This window comes from Sapajus apella, unplaced genomic scaffold, assembly GCF_009761245.1.
Source record: "Sapajus apella isolate SASKATOON/1434 unplaced genomic scaffold, GSC_monkey_1.0 scaffold26, whole genome shotgun sequence".
Taxonomy (NCBI): domain Eukaryota; kingdom Metazoa; phylum Chordata; class Mammalia; order Primates; family Cebidae; genus Sapajus; species Sapajus apella.
The window spans coordinates 10,412,213-10,431,183 of NW_022436966.1; the positions used below are offsets into that span (position 1 = coordinate 10,412,213).

The following is an 18,971-nucleotide window of genomic DNA, read 5'->3' on the forward strand; positions in this document are numbered from 1 at the left end:
GGCATCTCCCGGGGTTCCCGGTCCCCGCCACGGGTGTTTGCAAGTCTTAAGCGCTTCTTCTGAAACGTTGGAACCCAGCGTCCTCTTCCCCTCACACAAACACCCTACTTCTTAATTCAAACATTTTGCTAGGAAACTTTCTTTTTCACACTCTCTTTCATAGCCTCCCTCTAACAGGGACTTTTTGATGGAAAATGTGGCCACAGACCCCTGCCCTCAACTTTTTTTCCACATGCTGCGTAAGGAGCCTCCTTGAGGCGATTTACCCGGATTGTTCGTATATACGAAGCCCATTTCCTAGCCGAACAAACTTCCCAAACGCGTCTACTTGGGTGGACTTTTCAAAGTGCAAAAAAAGTGTTTTCGTCCCAACTCTGAGCAAAGCTAATCTTTTAAATGACACCTCCTCCTGAAAATTAGGCACTTTATTCCCTTTCGAGGAATTTCTACCCCTTGTTTCTAATCTCCTACTCCCTCACCCCGACAGGCGTAGTAAAAAGTTTGCACAGGAGTAAGTGGGAAGGCGAGTCAAGGAGTCTCCAGGCGCATCGCAGTGGGGAGCACCCACGCAGCCCGGGCGGCCGGATCGGGCGCAGAGAGCAGACCGGGCGCTGGGCGAGAAGGAGGAGAAGGAAGGGGGAGCCCGCTGAGTGAAAAGGGGCCGCGGCCGCCGCTCATCAAAGTGCTTCCCCCTCCCCCAAGCGACACTTTCCTCTGGAGTCCGAATAAAATACGGTAACAGAATATGATGGAGGGCACACTGTTTCCTTAACTGCTTCTCAAAGGGCCCGGGAGATCTTCTTAGGACCTTTAATAAGGCTTTGGTCGGTTCTTTTGTTGATCTCTCAAAATCAACTCCTTCTAATTGAAGTTGGAGCTGAAAGCGAGCTAATGTTCAAAGAAAGTGGCCGCCAAACCAACGAAATTACATTTTTTTTTTTTTTTGACGATGAGGGAACATCTAATCAAAGGGGCAGGGGAGGAGGGGTGGGAGTGGGGGCGTACGAAGGAGAAAAGGAGGTTTTACAAGATCCTTCTCTGGTTCACAAAAGTCAGCGACACGGGCGCTTCTCTCCAGAACAAAGAAACCACGGCCCATTCACAAAAGGGAGATAAAGAGAGAAAGCTGAATAAAAGAACGACAGAAATGGGAAAAAATGAGAGAGAGAAGGAGGGAAAGAGTGAGTGAGAAAGAAGCTTTAAGAGGAAAAGAAACAGCGCATAGCGCAGCGCTAACCCAGGCGGGGACACACCTTAGGCTAGCGCAGGCCCCTACCAGGAGTAGCCCGCCAGGCCCGCAGTCAGCCGCCCGCGGCTCCGAGCCACTGTGATCGTGCTGAAGTTGAAAGAAAGCAACGAAATATAGCCCCGCCTTGGGTTCCAAGGAAAGGCGCCGGCTGGAGCGCACTAGTTTTGGGGAAAATAATATGCGGACATCCCGGGGTGCGCTTCGCCGGCGTCTGCGTCTATAGCCCGGCGCTGCCCTAGTCCCCGCCAGTCCGCTGTGTGCTGGGGCTGGTGCCCTTTCCCCATTCCTCCACCTTACGCATTCCTCCCTCCACCAGGCCCTGTTTCGCTTGCAGCCTCAGCACCCGACAAGGGTCCCGCGCAGCGAGGTGGGACAGCCGCGCGCGCTGGAATGTGCCGGCGCGGTCCCCAGGGCACGCCTCGCGGGAGTCCGGCGCTCTCGGTTCCAGATGCTGCCACCATTCTCGGGGAAGTCGGGAGGTATCAAGTAGCACGGATTTTTTTTTTCCCTAATGAGAGTATTTATCTAATCCCAAATTGCAGGCGAATTTTCTTAATGCTCAGCCCATAAAACCCCAGGATTAAGAAAAGAAAGCGAGAGGAGAGGGGGAGAGGGAGGAGAGTAGAGAGGGAGAGAGACTGGGACGAAAGTTTCTTGAAAGCGGCGCAGAAGATTGAGGCGGCCGTCGCTAGGCAAATGTCCAGGTGGGAGACGCTGGGCCAGAAGCCACGACCGTTCCAATTTCGGCCGCAGCGCGGCGAGGGGAAGTGGGGCCACCACTGGAGGAGGTGAAGCCGTCCAGCTCAAGGCCCCTGGGCCGGGAAAGGGCGAGGGAGCTGGGCCCGGAGACCCGGATCCAGCATCCAGGTGACCTCCAGGCCCGGCCAGGCTCTGGAGGACACTTGGGACAGGGGGAAGGAGTTGGCTCCGAGGCCGAGGGATCTGGCCAGGGAAGGAAGTTCTGCACCCGCCCGCAGACTGTGCCCTAGCAAGCCCGCCGCCAACGCCCCTGCTCCTCTGCGACCCTTGGACCCATAGCCTCTTTTCCCGCGGCGCGGGCTTTCAGTTTCCGGATCCCCCGGGCGTGCAGGGCTCTTGCCCGCTCTCGGGAGCCAGCGTCTGGGCACCACACAGCGATGTCCGGATGCAGCGCCCTTGCCGCGGTCCTGACCCGGCCAGGCGCCGCGGTCCACGCTCCACCGCCGCTGAGGGGCGTTCGGGCGCCACCGAACAGCCCAAATTGAAACCCCAAGAGCCTCGGGACTGAAGCTGGAGGGGCAGGTAGATGGGCCGCCCGGCGGTCCCAGACCATCCTAGCAATCTGGAGCGAGGAAAGGGTTATCACTTGGCTGATTGGGAGAGGCTTTTGGGGCGAAGGAGCTGCTTTTCGGCGAGGCCCCTCGGGAGTGAAGGTTCCTCGAATCTTGCGTAAACTGGGTGGGTGCTGTTGGTCGCCCAAGCCCTAGGCTGCTTGGGGCGGGAGATTTCCATCTGCTGAGTTTTCCTGGGGTTAGAACGGGATTCTGAGAGCGTTCCCCAGAGAGCAGCAGCTCTCACAGTTCTCTCTGCTCTCCAGCTCGAATGAAGAGGGCAAATACCGACTTCATTTACTTAAAATAACTTTTCAATAACTTAAAATAAATTCTTATCATGAAGGAATTCTACCACATCAAGTGTGTGTGTGTGTGTGTGTGTGTGTGTGTGTGTGTGTGTGTTTTAAATCATTTTGAAAGACTGGCAATCGGAGGTGGCTGCATACTTGGAACGAAATTTGTTTGTGTGTACATACATATGATCTACGCTAAAGTATAAATGCTAGTGGACTGTTTTCTCTAAGTTTCTGGACTTGTTGAACAAGCTTTCTTTGTTTGGACACCCCCATGGGGGAGTGAAGGAAACCACTACAGAATTGCCAGTTTTTGTTTTTTTTTTTCTGTAGTCTAGAACTTCTTGTTAAAAGTTCTCTTTCCCTCATTTCATACATACATACCTGCACACATTCTCCCCGCCCCCCAGCAATAACCCTCTTCCTTGTACTTCAGTACCTACAGACTTGCCGGTTATCAGAAGACACAGTTCTCCCTAATATGACTTCAAAAGTGTAACAATTAAAAGTAATAACGTGGAAATGCAAGATATTAGTATCTTTTCATGGGTGTGGAATCACAAATTTCCTCAAATCTTTAGCAGAGATGACCCCTTTACAAAAGAGATGATAGTTTATACTGCTTAAGAATATGACTAATTACTTTTCAATTCACATTCGTGTGTCAGCAGGGCCCTCTCTGGGATGGTGTAAACTTATTCAGCTTCAAATGCAGCCCAATATCCTGCCCTATGTTCCAGAGGACCATTTTCCACATGAAAAGTCTTATGGATACACAAACTTCACTCAAACCAATGTCAAGTTTTCATTGCAAGAAAGTAGCAGCCGTGTTTAAGGTAAGAAAGTTTCTGCTTTTATTGAAAATTTATATATGACTCAGTATTGTAATAAATAAACATAACCATTTTCACAAAAAAAATGACAGTGCTATGCTAAAGAAGAAAATATTAAATGGGGGATTTACTTGTAGTGGCAAGACAGACTTTTTTTTTTATCAATACAGAATAAATATTAACAGCATTCGTGAGCCACTATTGAGACCCAACAAAATGTAGGAATCAAGCATGATGTAAGAAATAATTATCCAGATAAAAAGATGGTGTATTCGCAGATGATAAGACTGTCTTTGTAAATTGGTGCATATCAATTAGTCCCATCCTCACAGCTCACCTTCAAACCACAGGGCTTGTTTCTGGCTATGTCAAAGGACCATCCTCTGAGGAAAGCAGAGGAGAGAAACTACATTATCCTTACAGTGAAACACAAAACCACCGCAGAAAAACTCCACTGGTAAATAGAACACAGTTTAATAAGTACATTGGATATGATCTAACTATAAAATTTAGGTAACAGAGTAAGTGTTACATATGGCAGAACTGGAAAAAAAAATGACATTTTTCTTATCCCCTTGTACCCCCTCCCACTGTCATTATGCTATTACCAACAACAAGAAGGTTTCAAATTTTCCTCCCATAAAAAAATGAGAGAAAATAACAAGGGAAGTGTTTTTGTTCTTTTTGAACAGTTTCTTGAACACCTCCAATACTAATCATTCACAAGGTGTCTGTGCAAATCTATTTCACAGGATTTCAAGGAAATTGTTAACTCACAAAAAAATCCTTAAACAAAGCTATTTTGGAGTTCTGTATATTATTTGGAAAGGAAGGAGGGAAAAGGTGGTGGTGGTAAAGTAGTACAATCCAGCCAAACAAAATGTTAAAAGTTTTAAATCAACAATGAGTCTGACTTTTTCTGGTCTGGGAACCAAGACTCTAAAATGTTGGGAGAGATTCTTTCTGATCTGATGGCTACTGAAGAACACATTTCTCCTCTTTCTTGGCCATCTTGCCTTTGTTTTGCTCCAGAGTTCGCTCCAAATGCTCATCTTCTTCTTCGGCCCTGGATGTCAGACAAACAGGACAAACAGGAAACAAAATTATTTTTCTACATGGAGGGCAGAGCAGCACTCCTCCGTCACCCAGTATTTGGATCCCCAGCGGGAATGGGGAGCACCAGGCCAGCAGGAAGCTGTCCTGGCCCTCCTGCGACCTCTGGATTGAACTTTTCGCACATTTCTCGGCCCCTCGGCAGGTGGCCCAGCCTCGACCCGACCCCACTGCCCACTCACTGCTTCTCCTGTGCGTCCAGGTCCCTGACGAGCGCATCGCGCTTGTTCACCAGGGCCACCAATTCATCCAGCAGAAGCTGCTCGCGTCGCTTCTGGGCCTCGGTCTTCTGCCAGTCTGCAGAAGATGGGAGGCTAGTTACCCACCGGCAGGGCCTCCGAACACCCGGCCCCCTACCCTCCCCTTCCCGCCTTTTCCAGTTTCCTTATATTTCTCGGCAAACCGCATTATAGAGCCACTAGCTAGTGTTTTCTGGGAGTTTGGCTGTCGTGGTGAAGGTTTCCTCGCTAAAACTCTACTTTCTAAATATTTCCTGCGAATGGAGACGACTGCGGCAGGGTTGGAACCTGCTCAGAACCAGGTGTGAGCCGGTGGCTAGCCTGAGGTGCGCACCTGAATCCAGCCAAAGTGGGGGAGGGGAGCTAGAGGCCCAGAAGAGGTTGGCCCAGGGGTTGATAGTGGGGGAAGTGGGTAAATGAGGAGGCGGGAAACGGTGCTGGGCGATAAAATCATTCTGAAAAGGCTAGAGAATCTGCCTGAGAACCTATCCTCCTCCCCCACCCCCACTCTCACCCCAAACAGCCCATTCTTCGCTAATTTCCTCTTCGCTCTATTTTAGCAGTTGGATGTATCTCACACTGGGCGCCATATGCTTCACAATAACTTTAAAAGTAGTGAATCGGCTAATTAGCATTTTTCTTTGAAGTAAAAAATAAATTTGCTCTGCAATATTACACTGCAGCTCTCGATCTCATCACAGCCAGTTTTCTTTTGGAGACGTTTGCTGGGTGGTTTCAAATCAAAGCACTTTTGCAAAGGAAAAATTACATATTTCTTTTTGAAACCCTATGTTAAAGGTTGGAAAACCCGATGGGCAGTGCTCTTTCTATGGATGGCGGGTGTTTTTCTGAAGGTTTTAGACCCCAGTGATGTATTTCCTAATCTTCGTTGGTCTGATGATTTCCTTAAGATGAGCAGCAGTTTCATTTAATAAAAACAGGACCAAATCGAACATTTAAAACACTTTTGAAACCAAAGCCAACTGCTCTCTGGCCAGACTGTAAGGGCTTGTAGCTGTCAATCAACCCCCAGTCTACCCCGCCTCCCTCATTAGGAAGGTAAACAATGAAAAGAAGAAGTAGATGATGAGGCAGATAGCAGAACAAATGAGGACCTAGAGGGAAACAGGACACCAGCTTAAAAAAAAAAAAAAAAAAAAAAAGGACCATGGCCACTGACTCCTGCAGCCCCCTCCCCCAGCAAATGCACTTTCCAAAACAGAGAAGTGCAATCCTTTCGGGTTTCTCTCCTCTCTCCATTGCCCTGGGCAATCATGTTAAAACTCACATGGCTGGTGCTTATTCAGATAAACCTAACAATGCACACCGCTGGTTACCATGTGAATCTTCACAAACCACACAAGAATGTGCTGGTTCAAATCCCCCCGACCCCCTCCAAAGCAAAATTTATTCAAGACAGCAAACTGCTCAGCAGCTTTATGAAAGCAAATGGTGCTAGAGGGAATTCTATCTTGTATTTACAAATTAAAAATTAGATGCATCATCATGCAATAAAGGTTAGAAAAGCAGCAAAAAGCTAGAATGTTTTACTCAATTTATCACTATTTCTTTCATTATAAGCTCTAACACATAAATCCATATTTATATGAAACATGCTATATGTTAATTATCCACATTTGATATAAAATATCGCACAAATACATTAAATAACCTATCACTATTACGTTCTTATTTTTTAAATGAAATATTCTATCGCATGGAGATGAATACAGAAACTATTTGGAAAAGGTTTCTTTGAATAGAAGAATTTTAAAAATAATAAACAGCAAAACTGAAGAGCAGCTATATATATGTAACAATTTTATTCTCTGGATTTAAATGCAACTGAGGACAGGAATACTGGAAAATTTTTTAATCTGGTTCTCATTCTTAAATCAGTCTTATTCAGCAGGTAAATTAATAGGCTCTCCAGGTTGGAAAGATCTTAAAAAGTCATCTAGTCTAATTTCAGGTAAGTATAATTCTAGAAATATTAATTCAGAAGAAATCTAAATGTGTAATAGATTTGAAACTAATTTTTATAATTAAGATTACTAGTTTAATGAATATTAATTTTTCCCTTTCCAACCTCAAGAAATCATTCTGATTATAAGCTTTGATTTATAATTATTTACTTCCAAAACATTTTGCTAAGAGCTTTACAAATGAATAATAAATTTTCAAAAATAGAATTAAACTGAAAATTATATTTAAAAAAATTAAACCAAGAAAAGATAAATTTTAACAACACATATAATTTTCTTAATTATTCCTTCTCTGAACTTGACTAGTCACTTTTAAGGCTTTAATTAGTAATTACAAATATCACGATTTCATTAATATTGAAAAAATTAGGACTTTAACAAAATGGATAAAAGACGACATTAAAGAAAATTTTAACCCTTGAAGTACTGAGTAATTTAAAATCTTAACTTTTCCCTAGCTCAATAATGACATTTTCTATAACTGTAATGAAATCATTTAAAAATTAAGAATATTTAGGAAATTTTCATCATTTCAGAGTCAAATTCAAATGACATTAGAATTTAAAATATCCCAGCAAAAATTTAGACTTTAATATATTAAATCTGGCATTATAGTGCTACATTAATATCTGTCTACAAAATATTAGTCAACTATATGTAAATAGCAATGTGCAGTGAATAGATTTTACATTAGCAAAACTGTACTTTTACTTCATGTCTGTTGTCTCGTAATGGGAATAAATTATATAATATGCATGTATACAAACTCATACATGTGTATACATACACATACATATATATTTGAATGCTAATTTGAGAAATTAAAGTATTTTTATTTTTTAAATGTAATATCATATTTAAAACTGATCAAGATTCATATTTGCATGTTCAAGCCTAAATTTTTAAAAAATCCTGTTTTAAAAAGCTTCACTTAGAAATGTTTTGTTTTAAAAACTTGCATCTAAGTTTACGTGTTACCTGTTATGCATTTTAAGAACAAATTACTCACCTATAATACTAGTCACAGCTAGCTAGCTGCACTGACTTGGCTTGGACAAACTACAATCGGGGTTCTGATTAATTTAAAGATTCCAGTGTACTTTTGCTACAAAAGCCATATCCTCTCGTAACAAATAGGATTAAGTTTTGATGCTGCATTTGAGCCAAAGTGTTGAAATAAAGAGATTTTGTTTATGTCCATCTGCACTGAGCTGTTTTGTTACTTTTAAAAACTCTTTTTTATATATAGGGCCAATTATTCACTCCCTGATTCAGTTTATTTGCTGAAGTTGATAATTACCTTGAAAAAAGGCAAGAGGAATACCTATAAACACTTTAAGAGAAAGAACCTAAAGTTCTTATAGTAAACCTTCAACCTTGCCACTATAAATAAGCCTGGCACTTTGATGAAAATTAACACTAGTTTTGTAAAGAGCACGTTGGGGGATTGCAGTCAAGTCTTATCTTTAGTTCCAGTCAACTAGCAATCCTGAAAGAGTTTGCATCATCATCAGAACAGGCCATTTGATAGGATTCTACCGCTGTACCTAATCAATCTATGGAAGACTGTGGCTGTGCTGTGTAACAAAGCTAAAATAGATTTACAAATGGGGTTTTAGGGGATAAGCTCCTCCACAGGATTACATATTGATTTTAAATATAAAAAGCTTATCATATAAACCATAACTACAAAAATAGTGAACCTATGCATAAATCCCTTTAGAAGAGCACCCACTTCAAACTCTAAGCCAAGAATAAATCAAGATGTACAAAATCCTAGAGAAGATCCATTTCTTGTGCAGAAAATGAACATACCACTTTCTAAAAGCCCACCCCAATGTGTGCAGAAATGAATTTATCTTTCCTGAGGGGGCATTAAATAATCTGGAACAAAAAAACTATAGGAAAAGTATCTAAAAGATGTTTGTTAGCTTGAGGGATCCTACAACTTAGCTCAGTAGAGTGAAACTCCTGCTATGAAAAACACCTCAGGAAAAAAGGGTAAAAAACAGGCCAAAGTGATTATAGTTCTCAGAAGAATGAATGTATTGAATATATATATTTTTTTGCTCTCAAACCAAGCTATTAATATTTCTTTCATTGTGCTATGGTTATTAAGATTCTATGCTGTTCTCCTGGTGAATGGTTTCAGCAGCTGATTTATTTTAGTTTATTTATTACTAAAACCATCTTAAGGCTACTAAGTAGGAGAGATGGGAAAAGAGAAATGAACTTTAAAACAAAAGAAAGCAAAACAAAACCAACCAGTGTTGCTTATTCATGTTTTTTTTTCCCCCTGTGGTGTTTTAATATTCGAAAAGGCTATTGAACTGAATGTGTGTCCATTCTAAGGGTTGACTCAGAGGAAACTGTCTTCACAGAGCTGATCTTCACAATGATCACCACCTCTCTGGGACACCCCAGCCCATGTACTGCCCAGGCTAGTGGGACAGGCCTCTCTCTTAAGACAATATCTTTATTTGTAATCAATAGGCTGCTCCTTTTCTCAAGTCTCCCTTTTCCCTCAATCAGCAATGAAAATTGGCCCAGAGATTTAAGGCACAGTCATATACAGGACAATGTATTTAAAAAACAAAGAGAATGATTACACAAAACACTAACGACTGTATTAAAACTGTTTTAAAAAGAAAAATATTTTTCCCCTTTTCTTCAAATATATGACTTTCTACTGCTTTTCTGTATGTGCAAGCAGATCAGGCAGATAAAATATTAGATTATTTAATGTTGTAAATCTGGCATATAGGGATAGGATTGGTGATGAAACTGAATTTTTAAATGTGTCATAACCCTGCTTCTAAGATGGGTATTTGGTTATAATACTGGTTTTGGTGTTAGAATCAATATCTATCTTAAAAGTCAACAGTATTGTATCAAGCTATATTTTGTGGATAGTTTATCTTTCTATACATGAAAGGGTAGGTAAAAATGTAAAGAATATTCTGTGTTGAGTATAGTATACAATGAATCTATAAAGAATAAACTGTATGATGAATTATATGTATTACATATATTATATATAAACATTACATATTACACACACACATATAATATATAAATAGTATTTCCTGTGCCTACTTTTTAACTGTTTTGCACTTTTAAAGACTATACCATGACTACAAAAACTATATTGAGAGGAAAAATACCATTTAGTATACCTGTGTACTTTATTTCAATGGGAAGTTTCACGGAACTTCTTGAATAATTTTGACAAATTTTATAGTCATTATCAATGGTATAATTTGATACATCTGGGTAGACACTTGAAGAGAATTGGCTAACTGAAGCCTTTGAAAATAAAGTAAATCAGATTTCTAAATGAGGATATATCAATGTTGCTGGTGATATTTATCAAACGAGTTTATGAATACAAAAGTAATTAAAAATGAAACGTCTACAAACATGTATGATGGTATTTAGATAAACAGCATGCATTTTGATGACAATAGTTATTAAAATATTTTAAGAATATAAGGCTTCACTTGGCTTTCCTTATGTACTTAAATTTCCAGTTTCTGAACTAATTAGAATTGACTTATCAGGTACCTTATCAGGTGAAGACCAAAATTACCATGGACAGTCAATGGGTTAAAAGGTCAACATAGAATAGGAAAATCAGTTTGCATTGATTAGACAAAAGGTCCATTTTACAGAGCCGAAAGGATTAGCTTTTAAGCAGACATCTTTGAACTATAAGACATTTTCAACTGAGAGATATAAGGAGAACAGCATTATAAAACACCTAAGAATTTAAAGAAATCATATATAGTAAATGCCAGTTAAGCTAGCTGATGTTTACTGATATGAAACATGCATAGGATTACTATATAATTCATTTAAAAGCTTTATGAAAAGCGCGAAAGTGTTTCATTTACCTCTTATGCCAATCTTTGCCCAGATATTCACTTAATAGAAGTTGGAATCTTAAGAACTGTAGTAGACTGAACAGGGATATATTTCAATGTTGACATCAATTAAATATTAAGGTAAAATTTAGAGTCTGGATGTAAAAAATCAAAATGATAAATCTTTTCCAAACCTCCCCAGTGGAAACAACTTAAAATTGTACTTAAGTGAAATGTAATTAAATCAATCAACTCCTTATATTTTCCATTTTATGGACATGTACGCTTAATCAGAAGTTAAGATAATTTTGTGCTATTATTAATAGCAAACATAATGATTATCTATCTGAATTACGGTCCTTAAGTTTATATGGATACTGCTTTCTGCCTCCAAGGCATTTATTTGCAATTCTGGAAAGTTCCTACACCAGATCTAGTAACACCAGAAGTGTATTACATGCTTTAAATCTCTTTGACAACTCGCACCTTGCATACTTCACTCTACCAAAGCATTTCTTACCTTCAATGGCTAGCATTGCTCGCAACTCCCGGTTCAGCAGCTCATACCGTCGTTCTAAATCATGCTCTTTTTCCCTGGGCAAGTTGCAAAAGTTCATCAATATGCTAATTACTAAATCATTAAACACTTAAAAGAACCTTTAGGTTACATTGATTTTAGGACTCATAACTGACTTTTCTCTTTAACTTTAAGCCACTCCAAACAAATGATACACAAACCCTAAAACCTTCCTCAGTTGAATATTTACTAGTACTATTATTTTCCTCCTTCAATTTTGAATGCACACAGGTATATTTTAATACGAGGATAATTACTGTCTTCTTTGCTTCTTGTGTTAAATGCCAAGTATGAGGCTATTTTCTAAAATATTTTTCATAATTTATAATCACTTTTTTTCCAAAACTCCGTATGAAAAGAATACAAGAAACATGAAAGTACCAGCAGTGCACATTTAATACAGAGACCACAATTCAGGATTTGTGAATTTTTGTGCTTCTTCATAACTCTTTTATCAAGTTCAGGCATGGCAGAAATTATAAAATTAAACTTTTTCACTGAAATAAACCACGTAAGCCTGCTCATTCCCACACTAGGTGGCATACTAGAATACTGCTAGTGAGGAGAAAGGAACAAGCTTAAGTCCTCCAGTTAACTAAAATGCTAAAAACTAAGAATGCTAACATTTTGTCTAGACTCCATTTTACTATAATTCTTATAATCACAAAAAGGTCACTTTTGTTTTAGTAACTGATCTTTTATCCCAAAATTTAGATTAACATCACCTGAGACTATAAATGTACTTTTGTTCTTATTAAGAGTTATTTTATTTAACTGAGAATTTGTTGAATGAACTTTATTTTTCTTCCCCTCTAACCCTCAATATAAACTGAACTTCCTTTTTTTGTATAAGTGATAATTGTCTATATTCCTTGGCCTTTTATATATACTTTTCTCAGTGTCTATCATTCTATTCAAAAATTCTTATAAGATGAAAATTGTCATATACTATTTTTAATTTTTTAATAAAACATGTAATCTCTAAGGAAAGGGGAAATACCGAACAAACATGAAATCCCAAAGAAGACAATAACAAGAAGGCTAAGATTTATCACTGTTGTATGCAAAGCAAGCATAATCATGAGTACTTACAGAAGAGAGAGCTGATTCATTCTCCTTATTAAGGCATTTTTCTTATTAACTAACATAAACCATTCCTGCATCATAGCTTCTTCTTCTTCTGTGTTCCTTCCTATAATCCAGGAAGAGTTACCTCTTATTATATGACATTATACAAGCCAAATAATAGTTTAGCACAAAATTTTTTAAACATAAAAAAATTTAGTTATTCTAATACTATATATTAAACTGCTTATAAGAAGATAAAAGTCCAAGTCCTGAAAAAAAAATCCACATTTCAAACTCGTAAGTCAATCTTTTTAAGGTGTTATTATTCAGCATGCATATTTTAGACTCCCTGAACACACCTATAGATCATATTAACACTAAGCACAGTAAACAAAATGTCCTACCTTTTAAATCCTCCCTAGAGGCTGACTTGCTATTATGTTTCAATGAGGAACTCATAGTGCTGACAGACATATAGTCATGATTTTTTAAAAAAAATTAAAAAATCATTACGAGACTCAGAAGACTAGCAGGAAGATCAGGGAAGTCCAGAGACTATGTGAAAGCTTCCATTTCTAACAACTTGCTATTTTCTTATTTTCCTTCCCAAAAGTAAACTAGTGATATATGCATATATATGCCATTTTGGAACTCATCATCCCTAATAGGGTAGACCATTTATAAATTACTAAATACACTGTAAATGACCAGGCTACAAAAAACCACCCACAGCTATCTATGAAAAAAAAAAAATTCATGAACATCATAATGTTCAGAAAACATATGAGCAGTGTGACAAATGAGCATTTTAGATTATAACTGATTGTATACAGAAGATACTTAAAAATTCTCCATCACTAACATCCATCCCATCATCTAATACCACCCTGCCACCTTCTCACAAAGGCCAGATATTAAGGATTATAGTATAGTATATTTTGGCATTTTTTCATGTAGAAGTAGGCCACAATTATATTAAAGAAAAATATTAATTTCCCCCATATCTTCCTTCTCCCTTCAAATTATACCTACTCGAATTTCTAATTCTTCAACTTTTACTTCCTGAATTTCTCCCACAACTGGCTTATTGTTTTGCTAAGCTATTATTTAATATATCAGTCTAACTTCTGTATAGCATTCATAAGGTTAATTTAAATACCTAATAAAAATTAAATAATTCCCCTCAGATTATTATTCCCTAAGTTTGATTTTCTTTTCAAGTAAAATGTCAAAGATAGTCCTCTTTCACCAACACCACACTTCCCTTCTCCAGAGGTATGATTACAGTTTAATGTATCTCTTTCCAGACCACATAGGTAGCTATGTCTGTCACGCATGTCTATATACTATATCTATAGACACATATGTGTTTCTTTAACATAAGAGAGCTCATATTACAGTCATCTATGATTTATTTTGTCATACTGTCCAAATATCTATCTCATTCTTTATAGTGCTTGCATAAATTATAAGCATACCATAATTTAAATATTTCTACATTAATATAAATTTAAATAATTTTTAGAATACAAAAAGCAAATCTGTGTGCAATGGATTAAACATGTATTTCACAGCATCCCTATAAAATAGATAGCTGCTGTTTACCATTAGGGAAAATAGTTGAGAATATGTGCCTTCATTAAATGCTGTTAAAACTAATGGTATGAAGCCGACTTAGGATAGATTCTTTTAGAGTCTGAACAAAAGTCTTTATTGTTTTACAGTATTTTTAATCTCTCTTTTAGGGTAGCTGGTTTTGTATTCACTTTGGACCATGTGATGTCTTGACACTGGTCATGTGATACAGGCTGCGATAGGCACAAATCCCTGGGTAGCAACAAAAGAAGAAAGAGTAAAAAGAAAAAGCTGAGAAAAAGCTTGCAATTTGGAAAAAGGCCAATTGTACCCTGGTGAAGGCCTTTTTGATCAGTGAAATGCCACATGTGTGCAATATTAATAGGTGTAGATTTTATGATATTTTACTTTCCGATTAAAGACTTAATTCTTGTATTCATAACCTATGTGGCTTCTAAAAATATATACTTATTAAAACTTTCTTTTGCATTTAACTTAACCTATAATTTGAGGGTTTCAGGCCATACTAGAAGTAACCAGCCTACTCTTAAATTAGCATCATTTTCTTCAATGGAAGACTGCTTCCTTGAGAATAATAATATTGATGTGATGCTACATTATTTTCAGTTTAACTCATGCCTATGATTTCTAGTGAAGAATAAGAGATCCCCTCCTCTAATTGTTAGGAAATGACTAATAACAAAAGAATTTCATGTTTCAAAAGGAAAAAATAAGCCCAACAATTAGAAATATTTAAGGACATATTACCCATTGCTTCACAGAGTATTTAACTGGAAAAACATATTTGAAGATAATTCTGTATCACCAAATCCTTATCTGAGATAGTACACAATGATGGATATCTATACTTAACCTAGTAATTAAAAAAAAAATAAAATTTCTTCTAATACATCATTACACTATTGTTTTTAGGGGTCTTAAATTTTTTTAATTTAAAAAGCTTTTAAAAGCCAGTAAGTTGAACCATTACAAATTAATCCTGACTTTAATAACTGGTTAAAGACCCCTTTAGCTTTATAAGTAACAAAAAATATTAAAGCCTGTGATCACAGTGAGCTTTTCTCATTTCTCCTCTAACCATTTGTTATTTAATCCAATACTAGTAATCCAATTTGTCCATCAGACTTTTAAAGGGCAGAATGCAACTTCCTCAGCTTAGACACTTTTCAAAGTACAATATATTTTTCAAATGAATGCTGGATGTTTCATTTTTCCCAACTGTTCCTAGCTCTAATGCATGAGGAAAAAAAGAACAAGATGAACATTGTTCATACTGATTAAGTAAGAGCTCATTAAAGAGCTGTCAGTGCGGTACTTTGAATATGCATGAAGCATATAATCAGATCTAGTACCGTCACTAGAGGAGAATACGGTAAGTACAAAGGATTGATTTAATTACTTAGAGTGGGCTGTGGTGGTAAAGCAGTCTTGTTAGTGCAAAAAGAAAAAGAGGTTGTATTCTGGCACTGTTAGAAAAAAAGGCAGTTTTAGCTTCTGCCACAATACCTAATCTCAGAATAAAGCACTTTACATTGTAGCTTAAAATGAAGACTGTCATTATTTTATAAAATGGCCATAAATCGTTTAATCTTGTTTAACCTAACCTGGTTAACTATCTCTTTTTCAAAATTATCTTTAATTTGTAATTATAACCACATTTTTGTCACCTAGACCAACAATACTTTTTTAAATCTTTTTTTTTTTCAGTTTCACCATTTAAAAAATTCAAGACATATGTTATTGAAAGCCATTTTGAAATTAAAAATGACAAAACAATACACTACAGTATACAATTACTAAAATGTGAAAGTATGGCTGAATTGTTACACTATATTTTAAAACATAGTACCTCGTGTTTATTATAAATAACAAATAAAAACATAAAAACTACTTCCCTAGCTTTAACCTTAACATTTTAAAGTGCTGGACTACTTAATATAATCTCTGGTAATATATTTTCCTACTTTGTTTCCTTAAAAACTTCTGTTTTTTATTTTGCCTCCAAGACAATGTAACATCTATTTCCACATCACAATGCTTAATGTCAGTTTTTTCTTTTAATCCATTATTGTAGATGGAATATGATTTGTAAAAATCATTAAATAATCAAGGATAATGATAATGGCAGGAAAAGTAACTATTTGCAAACATAACTTCCAATTATTCTTCCTATCACATAGGTAACAAAAACCACTTAATAGAAAGAAGCATATGATACAGAGCACTACATGTAATACTTAATCAGTGTTAACTGACAATAGCAACTACCATATATTACATCTCTTTCAAAAAATTCTTTAAAGTTATTATTTTTATTTAGTAATTCATTCATTTATTAATCTGTATGTAATTGTTATTTATTTTTTCAGAAGTAGTATTTTCAACCCAAGTTTTAAAATGAATAAAAGTGATGTCAAAACCTAGAAATTATGAACCATGTTTTAAAAACTGTCTTCTCATTAGCTTTTCCTAATTAATCTTTCAACATGAAATAATTATCTATTTATAAATATACATTTTAGACAGTGAATTCTTATATAAATGCAAAATAAGGAACAAAACAATTTTAGCTGAACAGAAGATGAATTCAATGGGAAAGAGTAAATACATATAAATGTAGGCTGCTGTTATACAAGTATACAAAGAAATTTAAGATTTTCCACCATGAAAACACTAAAGAATGCTAAAATCTTGCCATAGCCCCATAGTGGGGATGGCTGAGTAGTAATCACATATAGCCCTTAAAGAACACAACACAGCAAAGGTAAACCAAACATAAAAAAACCCTGCCATTACAAATTGTCCTGATGATAATTATAAGAACATGATCTTTGAAAGACATGTGATAAAAGACATATGATACATGAAGGAAACAGATGAAAGAGATGAATTTGCTGTAATTATGTAGGGTCATGTACACATTAACTCCAAAGCCAACATTATTGCAGAACTCCAGTGTCTCATATTTAAACTTAGGAAATAGAGTTATATTATGAAAGTGAATTTTACTATAAACAAATGTTTCTGATCCAGCAATATCCTCAAATAGCATCAACATACAAGAATCTCATAATCTTTATTGGTTTTCAGCCATATAATTGTCTTAAAACCATTTTCTCAGCCTGATATATTTATTGTAATATTATGAGTATAAACTTTGGGAAAAATTCTGTCTCCTTTTGTTGAAGTAAAAGAAAAACTGCCATACTCTCTCAAACATACCTTTTATTTACCCATTTGCTAAGATAAAATGTGGGGAGAGATGCAAGGTAGAAACTTTGTCTGTGCCTCCTCCTGTAGAAAGTACATCCACAGAAGTCTGGATGGACTTTCTACAGGAGGAGGCATAGACAACTTCAAAGTTCTTCCTCAATAAACTTACACATAGGAAGAAGCTATTTCTAAAGGTTGAAAGTTTACAGCAGTCTTCTTGTACCAACTCCTTACTCCTTATTAGGGTCTGAGCTAACCTTTGTTATGCTGAAGGTCAGCACTGGATTTCTCAAAAGGTAACAAACTAAACACAAAGGGCAGATATAAACAAAAAAGCATCAAAGTAGTCATTATGGAAAAAATTATAACTGATAAAATTGTTTATATTTACTTACAGTTTAGGTGGTTTTTTGTTTGTTTGTTTGTTTTTTGTGACAGGGTCTTGCTCTGTCACCCAGGCTAGAGTGCAGTGACGTGATCTTGGCACACTGCAACCTCTACCTCCCAGGTTCAAGCGATTCTCTTGCCTTAGCCTCTCATGTTGCTGAGATCACAGGTTTGTACCACCAAACCTGGCTGATTTTTGTAATTTCAGTAGATCAGGGGTTTTGCCTTGATGGCCAGACTGGTCTCAAACTGCTGGCTTCAAATGATCTGCCCACCTCAGCCTTTCAAAGTGCTGGTATTATAGGTGTGAGCCACTGCACCTTACCAATAGTTTAGTATTTTAAAAAAATTACATATGGGATGAGGATGCATCCATAACTTTTTATTGCTAAGAGCCTTTAAAGGTAAATGACTCACATTTCAGGTAATGCATGTATCTTGACCATCTATAGATGAGCATTTGACTAGAGTTAAAATACTCAGAACTCCAAAGCTGTATTTATTTTTTAAGGTATATTTAACATATTTTGTAAAATAGGATAAAATGTAGTCAGTCCCTTTTATAAACATAATTCTACTGAATAGACAGTAGTCTCCTTGGAGAATGAATTAAACGACCTCTTATAAGGGGAGAACTTATATTGTGAGCTTCCCTTACAGATGGATACCTCTCCCTGTAAGGGGATTGTATACCTACCAGTTCTCCACTCTCTTGAAACCTGTTTTGTTTGGATTGCACCTGGTGGACTCCCTTCTACCCACTTACTGTCCTATAGCCTTCTCACAGTCATGTCATGGTAATGACTCAAAAAGTGGCTCTAGAAGTAACAGACACATTTATATGAAAGATGAACATGAATCGTTGAATAAAATTATTTCTTTTTTTTTTTTTTTTTGAGACGGAGTTTCGCTCTCGTTACCCAGGCTGTAGTGCAATGGCGCGATCTCGGCTCACCGCAACCTCCGCCTCCTGGGTTCAGGCAATTCTCCTGCCTCAGCCTCCTGAGTAGCTGGGATTACAGGCACACACCACCATGCCCAGCTAATGTTTTGTATTTTTAGTAGAGACGGGGTTTCACCATGTTGACCAGGATGGTCTCGATCTCTTGACCTCGTGATCCACCCGCCTCGGCCTCCCAAAGTGCTGGGATTACAGGCTTGAGCCACCGCGCCCGGCCCTAAATTATTTCTTTAAAAGTGGGAGTGGAGGCCAGACACTGTGGCTCATGCCTGTAATCCCAG

The 18,971-nt window shown here is 37.5% G+C and overlaps 1 protein-coding gene across 15 annotated transcripts in view; it reads right to left on the minus strand.

The window, feature by feature from the left end:
* Nucleotides 1-3,685: 3,685 nt before the first annotated feature.
* EHBP1 (EH domain binding protein 1) overlaps nt 3,686-18,971 on the minus strand; it is a 336,986-nt gene continuing 321,700 nt past the window's right edge. For 11 of the 15 annotated variants that reach the window (XM_032291989.1, XM_032292002.1, XM_032291990.1 and 8 more), the window contains 4 exons: nt 12,558-12,657; nt 11,409-11,482; nt 4,984-5,098; nt 3,686-4,754 (listed from right to left, as the gene is read on the minus strand). In XM_032291989.1, the coding sequence (XP_032147880.1) occupies nt 4,664-4,754; nt 4,984-5,098; nt 11,409-11,482; nt 12,558-12,657 (380 nt within the window). In that variant the 3' untranslated portion in view covers nt 3,686-4,663. The remainder of the gene's footprint in view (nt 4,755-4,983; nt 5,099-11,408; nt 11,483-12,557; nt 12,658-18,971) is intronic. The other 4 variants (XM_032292001.1, XM_032291994.1, XM_032291998.1 and 1 more) reach the window with 2 other exon arrangements.